Source organism: Vidua macroura, chromosome 17 (assembly GCF_024509145.1).
Source record: "Vidua macroura isolate BioBank_ID:100142 chromosome 17, ASM2450914v1, whole genome shotgun sequence".
Classification (NCBI taxonomy): Eukaryota; Metazoa; Chordata; class Aves; order Passeriformes; family Viduidae; genus Vidua; species Vidua macroura.
Window position 1 is genome coordinate 7,748,767 of NC_071587.1, and position 20,068 is coordinate 7,768,834.

Genomic DNA, 20,068 nt, shown 5'->3' on the forward strand with positions numbered 1-20,068 from the left:
CCATTTATCCAACAATGAGGGCAGTAACAGCAGGACCTGCCCTGAGACTGGGAAAAGTCTCAGTGCTGCTGCCCACAGATATCACCCCAGGAGGACAGGGAGCCCCTGGGACTGTGGGGGGCCCCTGCAGTGTCCCACAAGCCCCGTGGCTCTCAGAGCCTCCAGGGTGTCCATTCCCCAAGAGCCACACAGCATCTCTGCAGGAGCTGCACCATCTTCAGTGCTCTCTAAATGCATAAAACCAGATTTAACAAAGTCAAGCAGCAACACAGCCCTTAGTGACTTGAGCAGCACTCGAACAGCTGCAGTTAAAAGAGAGGAAAGGAAAAGCCACACTGCCTTAGAATGGAGGAGGATTTCAGAGAAAGGACTGAAACCACACAAGCAGATTTTACAGTGTTTATTTTTCCAATAGCACAAGGGACAGACACGAGCAGGCCCCCCCGAGGGCTCTGCCCCCCAGACCAGTCCGAGCTGAACACTGCAGTGGCCCCCCAGGAGGCAGAGCCAGCCCCCTGCTCCGCTCCCCATCTTTGGTAAGCAGGTTCCACACCTCCGCTCGCCCCCACCGGCACCGCAGCCCTGCCCAGGCCGGGGTGCCGCTGCACCGGGCTCTCATTCTCATGGGATGAGGCTGGTGGATGCATTGAGGATAAAACCGTCTCAGGGACTGAACTCGTTCCACCCCTCACAATTGTGGCTGAACGAGGAACTTGCACGGCTGAAAGAAAGTGCATGGTGAAGGGAGGTAGGATGGAGCTGGAAAAGGGACAAGAAGAAAAAAATGAAAAGAAACTCCCTAAAATTCTTGCTACTGCCCGCTTGAATAAGCCAGCGGCTTCTCCCCCTCGCTGAAGCAATTAACTCTTGATTAGGAATTGCTCCAAGGAGGAAGAGAACTGCAGTTTTGCTCTCCCTCTCTGGATGCACATGGATGTTCATTCACCTCCTTGCAGTGCAGGTACAGCCATGCCCTGGGAGCTCAGGTGCAGCAACAACTGGCAAGAGCTTAAATGAGCAACGGGGGAGTGAGCTCGGCTCAGCAAATCCCACCTGGTCATCCTTGAGCCTGCACAGCACAGTCCAGCCGGGCACCACGGGCACGGGGAGGCTGTTGGAACCAAGACCCCAGTGTGGTGAGCCTCACGTCAGGCAAGACGGAATACAGTGGCTCTGACAATAACTAACACCACTTTAATGCAATACTGCTGTAGAGCCTGGAAATCCAAGGAAAAAAAAAGACCCCTTTATGCTCTATGTACATTACATCCATTTACAAAGTTGGCCAGTACTGTGTACAACATATAAATATATGATCAAACAGATGCAGAGAGGATACTTACAGGAGCCAAATAACTCACTTTATACATCCAAGAATGAAAATATATAAAAAAAAAAAAGGAAAATAAAAAAGAGGAAAGAACACTGCTTTAAATGTTAGGTGATGGTCACACAGATGCACAGCTCGATGCTCGCAGGTGCTCAGCTGCTGTGGGGTTTCAGGTCCTCACCACAAAGCTGCAGTGCAGAGCTCACTGACCCTATCACTGAGCTCCAGGGAACCTCCAGTGTTCCACAGCAGTTTGTGGAAGTTGGCCAAAGGAGGCAGGCAGAGCCGCTGGGCCAGTTCAGCCAGGAACAGTTCCCTGGCCACACAGCTTCCTGCAGGCCAGCAGAAGGCATTTGCTTGGCACTTGCCCCAAAATTTTTTTTCCTCTTCATCTTGCATCCTCCACGTGGGTTCCATGTGGCACATGGTGGGCTGTACATGGCTCCACAACCACCTGCAGAGCACATCCCTGGGCACCACATCCTGCTGTAGCATCCAAAGACTGCATGGGACCATCCCTGCAGGGCAGCTCTTCTGCTTACACTCACTGCACAGCAGCACTTCCCACACAAACTGGGAATGGAGATGGCAGAAGGGGAGAGTGGAAGACTGTAGGGCCTCACCTTGTGCAGCCCTGAAATAGCAAACACCATCTTCCAGTTCCTTTGGATGTAAGGATTTCCTCCACAGAAGGTCCAGGGATTGCCACAGTGAACGGCCTCTCCCCCCGGCGTCAGCCTCAGCGCGATACCAGAGCACAGCTGGAATTTCCACGATAGCAGGAAGCAGCAGGATCGCTCCCATGGGGCACAGCCCACCCAGAGCAGGGTGTCCCCATGAGCAGGAATGAGCTCTGCACTGTCGACCTCCGTGGGAAGGCAGCTCAAGGTTCCTCACCAAAACAAAGTGTAACAGCGTTTCTACTATGAACAGAGAGTACTTTGTGTACTTTGTGTACAGGCGTTAGGATCAGTCCTTATCAAAATACACACACTGAATATACAACCTGTCCCATGGCCATAATTTATTATCTCACCACAAGGCACAATACACAGAGCTTAGAGGGTCCTATACAGTCGTCGTGGCAGAAGGCGCCGCAGCCTTTGCACATGATCATGGCTTTGAGGCTGCAGGAGCACTGGAACGAGATCTCGTCGACGCTGCTGCTGTCAGCAAACATCTGCACAGCCAGGGCCGTGTTCCGGCTCGCAGCAAAGTTCGCTTTGTGGGTGAGCTGCACCACACTCCCAGCAAGGCCTCGGGGGAAAGCCGGAGTGTTGGATGAATAATTAAAGCTGGTGGAATTAAGCTGCAGCTTTGAAAGCTTCCCATAAAACGCTTGCTTGATATTGAGCTGAGAGGGGATGGATGAAGGCTCCAAAGGGTGACACTGTCCTTTTCCTGGATCCCTTGAAAACTTAAAGAAAGGCCAGTCCATGACCAGTGGCTCTCTCTGTGTGTGCCCAGCCAGTTCCGTGGGCTGCTGGGCCACATCCCCCCGGTTCTCCGCATTACTCTTGGCTGGGCTGCCACACACCAGCACTTTCTCACTTCTGATCCCTCCCGGATTGCTGCTGTGCTGCTTTGAAGTCCATTCCTCCCTGGCAGCTGGGATTCCTTCTCCCAGTGCACAGCCCTTGTCCAAGGGAATCTGTTTGCCAGGGGACAAGGTTTCCATGGCTGAACTGTGTTCCAAAGCCCTGGAGTGATGCAGCCTCACGCTGGGGCTGGAAGAAAAACCAGAACCAAAGAGCTTTTTGCCTTGAACCCCACCATAGTTTTTATTGACTAATGCACCTCCTGTCTGGTTTGGTCCAAGAGAAGTTACACCTGGAGATAAAAACCGAGGCTCTGTAGAGGCATTCAGCTTCTCCGGGCTTTTACTTGCCGTGACACTTGCTAATGGGTTGAGCTGTGGCATCCGGTGGACCTTGGGCAACTCCTTCTGCTCCTCAAAGCTACAGGAAGAAAATGCTCTTTCCCGAGGGTCCACATCTTCAGACTTCAGAGAGGCACTTGCCACGTTTGCCAGTTGGTCTTGGCAGCTTAAAGTCGAACCAACTTTGGAATGTTTTTCTGGGACAGCCTGATCCTCTACACCCTCTGCTCTAGGCAATGCTGCTCCTGATCCACAGGTTTTTTCCTGGGAATCTATGGAAGATCTCACTGAGCTAACATCATCGCTCCTGCTTGGGGCACTCGTCTTTATTCCTACATCTGGAGAAGATTCTTTGCCAAAACAGTGACCGCCGTCCAGTTGTAGGGAGAGGTTTTCTGACTGCTTCTGCAGCACTGGCTGTGCAATTTCCAGCTTGATGTTGACGTGAGACACTGGGAGAACTTCTTCCAGTGGAAGCTTCCCTTTCAGCAACTGCATCACTAAAGGGTTGTTTGTCTCGATGGAGGACACGGGCCGAGCAGAGCTGGCCGGATGCTCGGCTTTTTGGGGTCCCCACTTCTGAGGTGGGGGTGCAACGAAGTCCCCAGAACAGGCTGGACTCTCCGTCTCCACAGACAATTTTGACCTAATCCCACTGCGCTTCTCACTGCTGCTGTGACAGGAAGAGCCTTTCTCAGCCACCTCCCTACAGCTGACACTTCTGAAACACATCTCCACCTCCACATTCTCATCAGCCATGTCCCCTTCCCAATCGGAAGCAGTGTCTGTTGTTTCACTGTGTGTACTCTGTATTTCTTCATCTCCACTTCTCTTCAACTCCCGAGTCTCTCCCAGGGGCTGATGTGTGTTTTCTGGTTCGGTTCTGGGGCACCGCTCCCTTGGCTGCAGGAGTTTTTCAGAGGTATCTATCCTGTTCTGAGAAACAAAGTCACCATGCACAGAGGGCTGCAGTAGAGCCTCTGCCTTTTGGTCCTCATTACTCAGTTTGCCATCACTGCCTTTCCCTGTCTGCAGCTGTGCAGCATCATACACTGCAGGGATCACTTTCTTCACTCCAACAGTCACTGTTTTGGAGGTATTATCAGCACCACATTTTTCCAGAAATGTTTGGGAGTTGTTATATCTAAAACCAGACACCTTTTCTGTATCATGGCATTCTGTGACACACGATGACAATTCTGGTGGAAAAGGACAACTGGAGGAATTTTGCTTTACATCAGAAGGATAATCCAGCTGTATGGTGGGAGCACCAACATCTCCGAGTTCCACCACAGCCCTGTGTCCCGTGGGACTGACCCCAGCTCCCTGCCCCACAGAACACGACAGACTGGTCACCACAGGAACCACACATCCCAGCTTTGTGCTCTCCTGTGATGCAGCACAAGATGGGAGCTTGGTCCTTGGGTCATGGAGGAGCTGTTCAGGACTCTCCTCCTGCCTCTCAGGAGTTGCTTTGTCCAAGGATGACACACTCAGAGAACCATAGAACGGCCTCCTAGGTGACCCATCACCAGGCTGAGTGTCCCCTGAGCCTGTGGCACAGCCTGGAATGCTGCTCCTTTCGCTTTTTGAAGGAGAGTGATCTTGTCTGGAAGAGAGGCAGGAATTCACGCTGGCTTCCTGAGCAGCCGCTTTGGAGTCAGCCTTCCCTCTGCTCAGATGAACAGACAACTGTAGTTGTGCTCGCTGTAGATCTGACGCACGTTTTCCATGAGCTCTCTTGGATCTCCTGTGCTGGGAACGGCTGCTGGATTCTCCTCCACCGCCTCCTTCATCGGTGCCTCTCCCCCCGCCTGGGCCGCCCCCTCCTCCGATGGCGGCGGTGGCGGCTTCGCGCTGGGCTCGGGCTTGCAGAGCACGGGCCTTAATGTCTGCGAGGGTCCGGGCCCCGGGGCGGCCCCGGCCGGAGGGCTCCGTGCTGGGGATGATCCGGGGGCAGATCTGGTAAGTGGGCTGACCTTTAACCACCCAGGGTGGTTTAATACGTGAAAGTTGAATCTGAAAGAAAGGGAAATGCGGTAAGTTCTAACACCAACCATCTCCAGCGAAATGTGTCTTACTGGAAACTGCTCATCACCATTCTTAGCACAAAAATTCAACAAAAATTTCAACTTAGAAACTAATTTGGGCAGAGAAGTAGCATGGTCCCACAAGCTCTGCTCTGTGATCTGTAAAGCTCAGTTCACACTAATATTGTTTTACCAGAGCCTGCAGGCAAATATGAAATAAGTTATTTATATTCATGTCTTCAGAGATCAAACTGGTCTTCTCTACACCAGGATGACTGCCCTGAAGCTACCAAAATGGTTATCCTGGTCAAAATGGGAAAAGTCAGGAACACTGAGATTCTGTCCAAAAGCAAAGGAAAAGAACTCAGAAACTATACAGGATAAAGAACACGATTTCAAGGTCTTTTGCAGTCAGTCAGCTCATTTCAGGCAGTGTTTCTGTAGCCACAGAAATGCAAATGAAGGGAGTAAGTCAAGGTTACCATGTGCTCTTGTGCAAAGACCTTGGGATGATTTTCCATTCTTTGCCTGTCTAAATACAACAGCAAACCGTGGCAGTCAGAGGCACTTCACCAGCTCTACCAATGAAACCCTTCGACTCCTTCCCTTATAAGATGGCAACACTTGACATTTTAATAACGTTTTGATGCTACTGAGCATGGCAGCCCTGAGACACTGCAGCTCTAAAGCTCTTTTACTTACCCGGATGGGTGGGACTTTGGGCTCCTCTTTAGTAGGCTGTGGCTTTTCTGGGTGAACACTTTCAATTGTGTTACGAAAGGACTGACGATCTTCAAGCCGGGGCTTCTTTTCGGGGAAGGACGCAGAGGCAGCCTCCTCAAAGCTTTTCCTCTTCTGCTCCTTGGACTCCTGAGCAGAGTTCTCCTGGGGCAAACTGGGAATTCTGCTGGCAGCTGCCAATGATGGATCTTCTGATTTGCTGTTTGATTTGGAAGTCTCGGGAGAGCGGTGTAGTTCGGTACTCTCTGCCTTCAATCCTGCAGGCGAGGGGCTGGTCAGATCATCTTTCTTTAGGTCTGTCTCGGGCTTTGGCTCTTTATGAAGTGAGGGATCTGGCCCCACGGGAGCAGGCTCTTTGGGAGTCTCCGTGTGCTCAGGTTCCCGCAGTCTGTACAGGCTCCTCCTGGCCCGGCACCGCAGGTCGGCCCGGGAGCGTTTCCGGAAGCGCCCATCCCTCTGGCGCGTGGTCGGCCCGCGCGGCAGCCTTGCTTCTCCTTTAACAGACAGCTCTGTCCTGTTCTCAGCGTCCTCCTGCACCGAATTCTGCGCCTGGGATTCTTCCTGGGTCAAGCCCAACCTATAAGGCAAACACAAAAGCCAGCTAAAAGATAAAGATCACCCCATTTTCAGTGTTACTGAATAGTGCCAACATGGAAGAGAGTCATCAAAGCCTTATTAACTCACCCTGCAAGGGGAGAACCCACACATTCCACATTGCTATCACATGGAATGAGAAAAAAAAACCAAAAATTTGTGATGGAAAACACCATCAGCTTTTCTTGGAAACAAAAGAAATGGGCTACAAAATTCTGCTGAACCCAGCCAATTCCACTAAGGATTTTCCCAGACCAACAGTTGGAACAATTCACCCCACAACCTGTGTTTTTCAAGGAGTTTATGCTGCAACTGCTCAGGTATCCACAAACAGAAACACACTCTGCCACCTGCATGAACGTGGATAAAACAGGACATTTCTCACTTTTGCCCATAGTAGTCCTCGAAGAACTTCTCTTTCCATTGCTCCACTCTCTTTTCCTTTTCCATCTCCTGCCGGATTCGAACTTGCATCTCATGGGTGAATTCACCTATATGGAAGCAAGAGACTAGAATTCAGTTCCAAACAAAACTCATTCTGCAAATGCAGCCTCTAGTGTTTGAACAGTACAGCAGCTAAATATATGAAAGACAGACCTGCTGTTAACACCCTGCTCCCCATCCCACTCTGGATCCATGTGCTGCCTCTGGCTCCAGAAAAAAAATCATGTTTTAACAGACAGGCCACTATTTAATGAAAAATAAGTCTGGCACTACTTCTGGCCCTAGGTGCTGAAAGTCCTATGGTACCAAAAGAAATTTTATCTTTGATTTTAAAGACAAAAAAAGTTGGGTGCAACACAGCTAGATATGCAGCAAAACTGTACTAAGTTCCCGCTCATTAGCTGCAAAAGAAAACCAAAAATCCTACCAAATGAGCAGCTATTCCCCAGGCACTCAGGAAAGCAAAGCCACTCACCGTCAGCGAGCCGCTCCCTCCAGCTCTGCGCAGCGTGGGTGAAGAACTCGTTGTTCAGAGCGCTGCCACTGAGGCGCATCAGCCCATCAGCCCCCACCTAGCAAGACAGACCCAGGACAAAGAGAACACATCTGCTCCAGCTGTTCCACACTGAAGAGGTAATCAGGGAAGGGAAAACACCTGAGTGCTCATACCTGTCTATCAACTTCAGGCAGGAGGTAAAGCAGCTGCTGCTGGAAGTGTGATGGAAGCGCGTTAAAGGTCCTGGAGTTGATCAGCGCTCGCAGGTTTGTGTTGACAAGGATGGAGCCTGGGGTTTCAAAGTCAATATCCTCACCCCTGTTCCGTTTCATTTGTCCTGGAGTTTAAGAACAGGCAAATAAAATTAAAATTGTTGTACAAAAGTATTTCAGCATTATGGGCTGAAATTTGTGTCAAGCTACAACAACAAAAGAAGCGAGAGAGATGATAAAGACTGCAGTATTCAAGTGTGAAGAATGATTCTCCAGCGCAGTAATTAATAAACCCACATCTGGAATTCTGACATGAGGTCACAGTTTTGCCATATTCAGGTATGATTCTCAATGCTGCTCTTCAGACCAGGCAAACTTTTAAACAATTCTATCACTAACACTCAAGGTGGAAAGCCTGGTTTGTGACCTCAGGTCATCAAATGCCTCCTGGGGCTCTTTTCTCAGATACTCGTGGACTTCACCATCACCAATTATTCTCCCACCTTTACCCAGGAGCACATACCAGCTGTGGGCTTTCGGATGCCCCTCAGCAGCTGTGGAGGATCCCTGTTTATCTCTGTCCTGCTGCGCAGGCTGGTTTTGCACAGGGCCAAGGAGCTGCTGCTGCTGCTGGATGTGCTGCTGCTCTCCCCATCAGCATGCCTTCCTGTGAAGCCTAAATGCAAAACAACATCATACAAATATGCAAAGAACAGTCAAAGCCCAGCTGGGAGAGTGGTTTAACATACGGGAATTCTCTGTTACTAACAAATCTGCTACAGGGTATTGTCCAGGTACCAACTATTTTGAGTGAGTTAAACACACACACAACTCTGCAGTCTCACTCATTTCTCAGCAGGTGCTACAGAAATCCTCAAGCAAACACAGATGACTGGGGACTGACTGAGAGAAATCTGTGAGGTCATTAGGACCCTCCCCAAAGCCATGCTCACCTGAGGCAGACTCCATGTGTGCCCCATTTACTTTCAGTGGGGTTAACACCACCCGTGGCAGCATCACACCTGTCTTTTTCTTCTGTTTGGTTGTCTGCAGACCAGAGAGAAACCAAAAACAAAACAAGGGAATGAAGGCATTATGGAAGAGTATAGTAATCTTCTAAGCAGCATGTTCCTCAGTTAAAGAGCTGCCTGATTCCTCCTAGCTGAATCTTCAGGCAACACTACATTTAGGACTAGCAGAGAATTCAAAATTGTGTTCCCATACAGGATCCCTCACCATCCTGCCACTTCTTCTCCAATGAGATAGACTCGTAAGTATCTCTGAGGCACTTATGTACAAATAATCCCTGTCTTACCACCCCAATAGTAATGGAAGCTTCCCATTAGTCCCACTTTTTCCTACCTGGGAAGCAGTTCTGTAGCTCTCTCTGGTAGCAGGTCCCTTGCTCTGAGATTCAGTGGAACACGAGGCGTTAGAAGAAGTTTCATCAAGAGACACTGAAAGAGATGAGCTCTCAGTCAGACACAGAAGTAGGTCCTGGAGTTTAAGGTTAATGTCACCAGACACTTACCATCATTGTCACCACTCACAGTGCTGGCTTCGTTGGACCCACAGCTTTCTGCATCTGCTGTGTCCTCCAGCTCCTCCCCTTCTGGCACTGACAGGTTCCGGGACCACTGCAAGGCATCTTTCTAGAGGGGGAACAGAACTGGGGTGGCTACAGCCCTCCCTCTCTCCCAAATCTACACCAATGGGACCAGACAGTTTACTGGATATACTTTAACCTTCAAGTTTTTCCCTTGATGCAGAAAGGTATTTTAGTATATTTGGGCCCATAGCGGAACAGAAGTCAGCTAAACTAGGAGCACTTCATAGCCCCTTCCTAGACAAGTACATATCCAAAATACCAGGTTAATAATAATTAATTTAATAGAAAGGTTCATAATATGTCATCATTTTCTGTAAGTAATGAGTTCATATTAAAGAGAAGCATCTCACTATGAAAGAACAAGTAACATCAGAGTGGCCAAACACTAAGACAGCAAGCTTAGGAGATGTATTTCCTACGTGTACAATAAAAGTAATTTCAATGCCATCTATTTTCAGCAAAATGTGTCAATTCAACAGGATTTTCTAACAGCAGAAAAAAGATGGAAATGAAGTAGCTGAGATCTATCAAGTTAATATTTATCAGGGAATCCAACAGTACAAAACAATGCAAAAGAAAAGCTCAAGACTAGAAACATTTTCAATATTTAATATTACTATAACAATAAACTAAAAATAAAAAAGTATTCCAGAGAGATTTCAAGATCTGAGGAAAATACTAATGTAAAGTAACACTGAATGTAGCAGAACACAGAACAAGCAGCCAAAAGAATGAATATACATTTTCCTATCAAGATTTTACTTGTTGCTACAAGCTCTTGGACCAAATCCTTGGTTGGCTGTTTTCCCTTGTGGCAGGCAGCAAGGGAGTGCACAGATCTGTTCTGATGAACAGCCACCTGACCTGGACACCAGGTACTGCAGTAAGAGGCTTCATCTTGCCTGTGCAATTCAAGAAATAATACTTGGGTTTTTTTTAAGGAATTTATCATAGATGGCTGAACACAGCTGAAAGGTACAAGCTCCAAGAAAAGAATGAATTCCAGACCCTCTCTCACATGATGATTTCACTGCTCATGATGCTCAAAGACAGGGTAACACCGAGCCCTGCACAAGGAGCAGAACTCACCCCTGGGCTCTCAGCTGGGAGCAGAGCTCAGCATTTACCTTGAGTGTGAAAAGGCTGATGCGTCCAGGCAGTTTGTAAAAGAGCCCATCCCCTCCCCGGGAATTGGAGTGGAGCATGGCGTTGAGGCAGGCCAGGGGAGATGTGCCACTGCAACAGAGACAGAGAAAGGAGAGCGCTTAAGAAACAGATTATCAAGAAAACAGCCTGATTAAATGGGCATCCCTTAGCTGATGAGGGGAACAGAGGTGATGCTATTAACTTTATGGGACAGGCACTTCAGTCAGAACAGTGTCACTGGTTTCATGCTGACCTGTACATCAGCCTTGCACATCACAGCGAACAATAAACATGATACTAATTTTAAAGCTATCCTCGTCTGTTTTAGACATTTCTAACTTTTATTACCTGTTTCCTCCCCTCCTTTCCTGGAATCCTTCAATGTTGGATTGATTTTATAAAACCCCCAGATTTATTCAGCAGTAGAAAGATGTCATAAACTGTAGATACACATGTTACTGGAATGTCTCCCTGTTATGTCACTGACCAAGCTACTTGAGCAGAGCTCGATACAAAGGCTCTTATGCTCTCATTTGTTAATTCCTACATAACTTCCTGGTTAAAGCCCTATCCTACACTCACACTGATGGAACTGCTATGCCATGTAATACGGTGTTTTCCAGTAAGTCCCACACATACAGGCGGAAAGTTGTCTGGAAGACACATTACAGCACTATTGACTGCATTCCTACTAAAAGTGAAACTGAAAACTGGACTGAGATAAAATATTTCAAAGAAAACCACTGTCAAATTGAAAACATAGAATAATTTCTGTTTCCATGGTGTATGTGCTTGGGTTTTGGACATTTCTTCACATGCCACAGCAACAGGCAAAGTTTCCCTGTATCACTTTCAGATCATGTGAACAAAATTTCCAGCCTTCTCTCCTGCTAGACAGTGTTTTCCCCTCTGTGTTTACCAGACACTCCAAGCACACTCACCAGCCACAGAGCTCTCTTAAAACAGCAAACTAAGTAATTTTCCCCAAAACAAGAAAAAAACCAAGCAGTTAAAACTCTACCAGGAGCTAAACTCAGCATGGTACTGGCTCATGGGAATGTCAGTGCCTGGTATGGAACACAGCCCTCCCAGCAGAGCAGCATGACCCCCCAACCAAGGAGCCCCACCTCAGAATTGATTCAGAAGGAAAAACATCTCAAGGCACTGAGCTATTTCCTTCAGGAAATGGAGTTTCAGGAAGAGCTTCTATACAAGCACCAGCAAAGCCGGCTGCACGTTCAGCCAGGCAGGCTCACTGCCTTTATTCTGCAAACAATCACGCTCTGAAAAAAACAATCTTTTCTTAAAGCAGAGAATTAATGACCAGGGAAGGAAAAGCAGATATCCCAAGGGAAACCATCGACCTTTAAAGGAATGAGTTAGGTTTGTGGGATTTAACATGACACATGTTCCAAAGTCTGGTCTTTACTTACACAGTGTGACAGGTCACTTGTAAAATCTGGGAAAGCACAGGATAATTTATGTGTGTGAAGAGCCCTGCTATTATCTTTGGCAGGGGACAGCCTGTGCACAGAGACCTTCAACTGCCTGCTTAGGTAACAGGACTTATGTGAGAGAGTTGTAGAAGATTGATTAAAGCAAAGCTCCTCTTATGAAGATCCTCATTAAAACCTCTCTGAATTCTACTGAAACCACTGCCCATATCCAAACCAGAGAAGATCTCAGAAAGCATCACAGAATCACAGAACAGGGGAGACACCTTCCACCAGATCAGGTTGCTCCAAGCCCTGTCCAGCCTGGCCTTGGAAACTTCCAAGAATGGAGTAGCCCCAGCTTCTCTGGGCAACTTGTACCATGACCTCACCACCCTCACAGGGAAGAATTTCTTCCTAACATCCAATCTAAATCTATTCTCCTTCACCTGAAGTCCATTGCCCCTTGTCCTACCACTACATGGCCCTGTGAAAAGTCCCTCCCCAGCCTTCTTGAAAGCCCATGGAAGGTGGGTGTTCCAACAGTTCCAAATCTGATGCAGCAGCACACGTCAGCCTCATGCCTCTCCAAACAACAGCAGGTCCCACACCCAACACCTCTGTACACGTCACTGATTTTCACTATTCAAAACACCCCAGCTGTTTCCTGATTTCACACAAACAAGGAGCAGAAACAAGCTAACATTTAGGTCCCAGAAAAAATCAGTTTACCTTCTGTAGCTGGGTAAATTACAGGTTCGGGAAATGCAAAAACCACAGTGAAAAACAGTCCACAGAAACAAAGGGAGGGAGAAGCAAGACTAGAAACAGTCCTTGCATCTGGATTTGTCAGAAGTCCCTCCCTGGACAGCAGCTTTTCAAACTTCCTTTTTTTTTTTTTTTTTGCTAGGCAGCAGTAACTGAGGCATTTGGACTATCACAGTTACCCACTTTCTTTGAGCTGCAAGACACTCTGTATTTCTACTACTGTCATGGAAACAGATAGAAGCTCACAGGAACTTAAGCAAGGAAAGCAGTCTCCCACTTTTGCCCTTTCCAAGGCTTTGTATCAGGTTCTTTTCCACATGAAATCCACTCTGAGATGGGCATCTCCTCATACAATGTCAAGAGCCACAACCGTGTGATGTGAGCTGCACTCTCCTGGTGCTCAAGAATCTGAGCACAAGCCAGTGACAAGTCTCTTCTAAAACATAATGTCTCCTCTAGAAATGAATCAGAGGAGATAAAACTTAAACTGTTCTCAAACTCAAGTCACAATAGCAGAAACTGCTGGGAGCTACTTATGTGAGAACCATGGGAGTGAGTGGTTAGTACAGCACAATGCAGGGGCCTGATCTGCAAGAGGCATTTACTGCACAATAGATGGATGAAGGGACTCTGTATATTACCTAAAAATCCAAGAACATCTTCCAGTTATTATCAGTGAAAAAAAAAAAACAAAACCCTCACAATCTGTATATAAATGTCTGTACTGTCATCTGAAATTACCAGGCTGAAAAGAGAAAAAGGGAAGCAAAGTGGGCTGGGGATGAGGCAGAACTGTATGAAGCAACACCAGCCTTCATACACTGCCTCCCCCATGCTGCACACTGGTTTAGACAAAATCATCAATACTAACCTCATTTCCTTTAGACCTTCAGCCTCTATGACCTGCAGAATCTGTTTTGGGGTCATAGGAGCATCTGAGTAATTTTCCAGCACCTGAAAAGACAGAAAGACCAAGTGTCATTATAGAATTGGCTTGTGCATTCCCAGAACTACTCCATCAGCTGTGGCCCAGACCCAATAATGTGCCCCTTCAAACTTCATTCACCTGCAAAGACACACAGTAAAATTTCAGGCTACCTCAAGATCCTGCTGAACATGGGTCAAAGCCACAAAAGGCTTCACCTTCATCTCTTCCCCAACTAACTGAAATATAAACATGGAGGAGAAAAAGCAGCAGAATTTGGCCTTGACCCCAGTGGAAGCTTTACCAGACTTCACTACACATTAGATGGAGCTGCTGCCACATAAACCTTCCAAACTGAACAGTGGTCAGTGACCCGTAACAGTGTAAAACCTTTTCCTACCTCTCCACAAAGCATCCAGTGGTTTTTTGTCACTAAAAGTATTACTGTGCAGCTATACAATCCAATACTGTACCTTCCTTAGATTACCGAATTACTTTCATCTTCACTCCATCCCAAGAAAGGAACCACAAGTTAAGAGTCAGAATTCGTGTCAGAGAAGGACAGAATTCAGAAAAGGACAAAAAAACAGTAAAGGATTTGGGAAAAAAAAATCTGGCTAGAGACACTAAAAAGACTTAAGAGGGCTTGCCTTTGACATAAAATGAAGAAAATCAGATATTAAAAGGCAACACAATAAGTAACAACTCATCCTTTCATATATTATATCAAGAATAGAATTGTCACTTATATACAAAGAAGTAGAGAGGTTATTACTTTCTTTTTTTTTAAGCCTGTGGAACTTACTGCTCCGAAATGTCTAGAAGCAAAAACTCAAGGATTCAAAGAGAGGACCGGACATTTCTGTGGATAAGAAGCTTATCCACATAAACAGGAAACAATGAGCAAAAATAAGCTGCAGTAGATGTAAACCGCGCAGTTTCTTTGGGAGCAGATTACCCTACAGCTGCCGACCACGCGCCGGCTCCTGCGCCTTCCGCGGCAGCAGACAGCGCTGCTCTTGGAATGCAAAGGCACCCAGCTCCACAGACCTGGGGCCACGAGCAAAAAGAGGCTGAGACAGGCACAGGCCATAGCCTGGAACAGACATGGAAAGCAGCAACAGGAATTCACTCAGGAACTTTTTGATCATAACCGTGGTCTAAATTTCCCCAGCATCATGGCCACACAACGTACAGCCCTGGTGTCATTTATCCCCACGTCTTAGGAGTCAGCAACATGGTGCTGTCTCTCAGTCTGACTCGTGTGGGAAGCCAGAGGAAGGACCTAGATGCCCATTTCTATCAGTAACATCTAGAAGTGAGTCACTGCAGCAGCCACACCAATGGGACATGAGCAAAATCACCCCAAAGTTGTGCAGGCCAACGTTTACACCCCAGACTCTAAAAGTAACGAAAAACCCAATTGCAGTTCTGCATTTCAACTGTGTCTTGTGATATGGCTGGGCTGGACAGGGCTTGGAGCAGCCTGGACTAGTGGAAATTGTCCCTGCCTGTGGCAGGGGGGTGGAACAAGATGATCTTTAAAGGTCCTTCCAATCTAAACCTTGATTCTACAAATGGAATTTCTCAAATCATATCCACCCAACAGGTATTCTGCAGATGCTTGAAGCTCACAAGCTTCTGAGAATGAGGTAAGAATCTCATGGGGAAGAGAATTAGAGAACTAATTTGAGTTAAAACCCAATGAAAACACAAAGAGTGTAAAGAAAAATGAAAGCAAGTGATGAGCCATATTCAGAGAGAGTAAACTAATTAAATTCCATACAGCTCCATCACACTTTTTCCTCCCTCCAAAGGTTATGAGGTCTCCATGCCTCCCTCCTGAGCTATCACCCATCACTCAAAGGCTGCAGACAGCTGACACAGGGAAACTCATTGCTCCCGAGCCCAGGGAGATCTGCAAAATACAACATATCTGCTCCAAAAAATCAGGGAATTATTCAAACCTCTCTCCAGTGACAGACACAGCAAGTGAAGTATGTGGCCTAAAACTGAGCACAAAGGAGCATTTACATACGGATAAAAGAATCTATGCTCAGGGGAACAATTTCCAATCAAGAGCTGTAGTAAGTATACAGAGCACTTAATGGAAGAACTGGAGGAGAGGATTCTGCAAGCTTTAGACACCAAATCCCAGTCTCCAGCACTGCCCCTTCTATCCCTCTCCAACCTGACACTTCCAGCACCACATCAGCCTTCCACCCAGAGCTACAACTTCAATATTGGCTATACTTTACCTCCAAAACAGAATTTTCCCCCTCCACTATTTATAGCGGTGGTAGCTGACGGTTCCTATGCCCCTAATTATGGAAGTTTCTATCACTTCCTCAATTTACAGGTCATTTAGCTCTGACAGCCCTTGTGGGATCCTGCCATGGCTTTGGGCATCCACATGAACCTTTAAAGTTTATTTTATGGAACGTGCAGAGTTTTGGCACTGTAGGAGGAGCAAGACTGAAGAACATTTTTGCCTGTGATTCTCAGAAACGTTGAGCAGAATACAAAATACACCAGCACACGTCAGAGAGGGAAATTAAAAGCATTTGACAGGGAGCATGTGTAAGCCTAGTGTGAAATAAAGATCTATTTTTAGTGGATTTACAATCAGTCCTGCAAGCTGGAGTGCAGCTACGCAACTGTAGGTCTCTTTAAGTGGATAATCTAGTATGAGATCGTTCTATTTCTGGTTCATCAATGGCTCTAAGATGCTGTTGAGGCTTAGACATCTCATGCACCCACTGTGCCCGAGGTCCTGGCCAGAAGACAGGTGAGAGGAAGTGTGTGAAGAAATGCCTTCCCCATCACACAAGCGTGAGGAGGTGTATTAGGTGACTGCTTTAGAGTTACAGTCTCATGTGCTGCTTTAGGCAGCCTAGAAATACTGATTTTTTTTTTACCTGTCAGGGCTCAGGAGGTTTCAATGAGCTGACTTTGTGCAAGGTCACATAACACAGCCTCTGCCCCCAGGGTCACCTGCCAGGAAAGCATCCCTGCCATCTGCAGTGACACACCTGGTTCAAAGAACCTGGATCCCAAGAAGAAATGCAGGATGGAGAACGAAACCACCAGGCTCCTGCTGTGAAGTTCCACAGTAGCTGCCTTATGCCCTTCTCCAGTTTTTCAAGCAAAGCCACATGGGTCTAAAATATTATCATTCACACACAAAAGATGATGCAAGTTGCTGGAAGTCAGATGCTTTTCTGATTAGGTTTTCTCCTGGCAAGCAGTAAGAAAACACTCCAATAGCCAAAAGAAATCTTACTCAGAAGCACCAAGAGTTATCCTGAACATCCTCAGTACAAGACATGAGCCTCATTGGACTCACCCACACTGCTCCTTCTGAATGTTTACATGCTTCAATACATAACCTGGGCTGGCAAAACCAAAACAAACACACACAACAGAAAAAACAAGGAAACAAACCACCCTCAAGCTCTATAAATCCATTTCTGCAGAAGTCCAGGGGTTACAAAGAAGGAGCACATGTATCCTAACGAGTTGTACACTGCTGACAGGGTATGCGGAGGAACCACGGGATCCATTTACATCCAAGTAGCTCGATCATCCCTCACTCCATCCCTGGCACTGCTGTACCTGTGTCACTGGGTCACCAGGAGAGAGCCAGCTCCTTCCACCCAAATGCCAGCCAGCCTAAACACCTCAGCATGCAGCCCTTAAATCAAACCTCTGACTAGCTCACTGAAAGAAACGGAAGTTCTTCTTCTTTTTTAGATTTCCTACTTCATAACTGAGGTTCGGGACAGATCCAGCTCAAAGGCTTCACAGAGGGAAGTCACCTTCCTCCCACTGCAACAGTCCAATGACAGCAGCATTCCCACAGACACCACCAGAGCAGAGCTGGGCTTGGAAGTTGAAGCCTTCAACAAGGATATTCTTTAAGACAAAAGGACTGAGACATCTCCGTGGCCACGTCTCCTAAACCCAAAAGTGACCAAATACGGGCTGATTCAGGGATGTTCAGTCCAGCTGCTGCTACAGCAGCCCAGCACACGCCACCGGCCCTCAGGCGCTGCCGGTGCACAGAAGGACCCCGCACCCTCGGTAATTAAACCAGAAACTTTTGACAGCGGCCGTGCCCTCTCCGGAGGCTCCGGTTCCTCCCAAAGAGCTTTAAAACCATCTGAAAGGAAGAGAATGAGCGGGACCGCTCCCGCAGCCCTGCCCGGCACGCAGGGAACCGCTGCGGGACGGCACCTCCCGCGTCCCGTCCCGGGAGCCGCTGCAGCCCCGCCCGGCGGGAGGCGGCGGAGGCCGCTGGGACCCCCGGGGGGCGGGCAGCTCGCCACTGAGGGCCGGGGGCCGCGCTCGCACCGCCCCGGGGCGCATCTCCGTCCCACCGGGCTGAGGAAGAAAAACAACCGTGCAGGAGACCCCGGCCACAGCGGCCGGTGGGGGAACTGCGGGAAGCCGCGGGACCGAGCGGGGAAACGGCAACACCGCCCGCGCCCTCCAGGCGGACCCGGCCCCCGCTTTTACCCCCTCGAAAGCGATGGCGGCGCCGCCGACCCCGTTACTCGGGGAGGGGCCGGACGCGGCGGGGAGGCCCCGGAGCACGGTGGAGCCCCCGCGCCCCCTCCCTGGACGCCCCCCCGGCCTCACCAGGCGGGCGGCCTCGGCCCACGTGCGCTCCTTCTTCCTCCTCTGCTTCATCTCCTTCATCCTCCTCCTCCTCCTCCTCCTCCTCCTCCCGCGCGGGCGGGCGCGGCGGGCGCGGACCGTTGGGCGCGCGGGCGGCAGGCGGGCGGCGGCGACCGGGGCGGGGTGGGCGCGGCGGGCGCGGCGGGCGGGGCGCGAGGCGGGGGCGACTCCGGGCGCTACGGGAGACGGCGGCGGCGGCGGCGGCTCGGGCCCGGCATAACAACGGGGTCAAAGGGCCGGGAGCGGGGCGGGGCGGCGGGGCCCGGCGACGGTGGCCGCGGCGGGACACGGAGCGACCGGAGGGGAGGGGCTGGAGGGGCGGGCCTGGGGCTGGTTTGAAGGAAAACAAACCGCAACGACCGCCGGGAGTTGTAGTTTTCCTGCGTAACCCCGGCGCGGCACCGCTGTGGCCCGCGGACTACAAGTCCCGGCGGCCGCCGCGTCGCATGGCGGGAGAGGCCGCTGCCGCCGCATGGCCGCGGCGGGGAAGTGGCACCGCCCGGGCCGGGGGCGGCTGTGGGACCGAGCTGGAGCTGAGGGCTCGAGATTGAGCCCCCGCGGCTGAGGGCTGCGGCTATTGGTGTTCCAGCACCCCGGCTATCACAGAATCAATTAGGCTGGAAAAGACCTCTGAGATCAGCGAGTCCAACCTATGACCCAGCACCACCATGTCCCCCAGACCAGGGCGCTGAGGGCCACGTCCAGGCTTTCCTTAAACCCCTGCAGGGACGGTGACTCCCCCACCTCCCTGGCCAGCGCCTTGCAATACCTAATGACCCTTCCTGTTAAGAAATTCTTCCTGACGTCCAAACTACACCTCCCCTGGCACAGTTTAACACTGTGTTCTCTTGTCACTGGTTGGCAGAAGAGCCTGACTCCCCTGTGGCTACAGCCTCCTTTCACAGAGGTGGAGAGAGCTAAGGTCACCCTGGAGCCTCCTTTTCCAGGGTAAACACTCCTGGGTCCTTCAGCCGCTCCTCACAGGACATGTGCTACAGACTCTTCCCCATCTTTGTTTCCATTCTCTGGACATCATGGTTATATTCTGAGGCTCCTTCTCCCCACGGCACCAATAAAAGACTGGTTTAAATCAGCACCAGCCATTGCAGTAAGTAAGGAAAAACCGAGGCCAGGGGCCCACCCTGGACTGGGATTCTAGCAGGGTTTCACTAGCACTTCTGGTTCCCAAGGTGCCACATGAAGGCATCAGCACCTTCTGCTCACATACACACACACACACACACAAATATATATTACAATACTCATTGTGATTCTACTCATAATTACATTTTTCCACTAACTTTGTGGAGACTTTTTTTTTATGAAAGAAAAATAACATGAGGCTTTGTAAAACATGAAGTCACTGAGCCCCGCCCCAAATTAACAATGAAAACCACACGTTTTGATAGATGCAATAAATCTTATTGACTTTATTACACATTGTATTTTAGGATCACTTTACATTCCTAGACAAAAGAGATGATACAAATAAATATAAGCTGTAAAACTATGGACAGAACTATGGACAGATTCTTTTTCTACAGATCACCTAAGAGAAGGTGGAGGTGGGTGTATCTCCAAGGAGCTGAGAGTTGTCATTGACAGCTGTGCCCATAGAAGGATCCTGGGTCACCTCTTCAAAAAGAAAGGGGCCTGGAGAAGGCAGTAAGCACCTGGATCGCAGCGAGTCAACCCCCCACTGCACAGTGCAGCAGGCAGCACCAGTGTTCTCATTTCAGTTCCATCTCTGTAGCTAATTATGGCTTTTGCAGGTTCTCTTT

The 20,068-nt window shown here is 49.0% G+C and overlaps 1 protein-coding gene across 1 annotated transcript; it reads right to left on the minus strand.

The window, feature by feature from the left end:
* Nucleotides 1-385: 385 nt before the first annotated feature.
* ASXL1 (ASXL transcriptional regulator 1) lies at nt 386-18,348 on the minus strand. The gene is made up of 12 exons (XM_053992872.1): nt 18,249-18,348; nt 13,554-13,636; nt 10,463-10,571; nt 9,258-9,378; nt 9,089-9,183; nt 8,680-8,773; nt 8,250-8,402; nt 7,688-7,851; nt 7,494-7,590; nt 6,960-7,065; nt 5,942-6,557; nt 386-5,228 (listed from the first exon to the last, which is right to left on the minus strand). Exons 1-12 carry the CDS (start codon nt 18,306-18,308, stop codon nt 2,358-2,360), a joined length of 4,569 nt encoding a protein of 1,522 aa, XP_053848847.1. The 5' UTR covers nt 18,309-18,348; the 3' UTR covers nt 386-2,357.
* Between the last annotated feature and the right edge of the window lie 1,720 nt (nt 18,349-20,068).

Coding starts and splice junctions, on each gene's coding strand:
- ASXL1 (XM_053992872.1), bottom strand. CDS start 18,308: ATGAAGGAGATGAAGCAGAGGAGGAAGAAGGAGCGCACGTGGGCCGAG. Junction 10,572..13,553: donor GAAGGTCTAAAGGAAATGAG/GTTAGTATTGAT, acceptor TCTCTGTTGCAG/TGGCACATCTCCCCTGGCCT. Junction 9,184..9,257: donor TGTGAGTGGTGACAATGATG/GTAAGTGTCTGG, acceptor CATCTCTTTCAG/TGTCTCTTGATGAAACTTCT.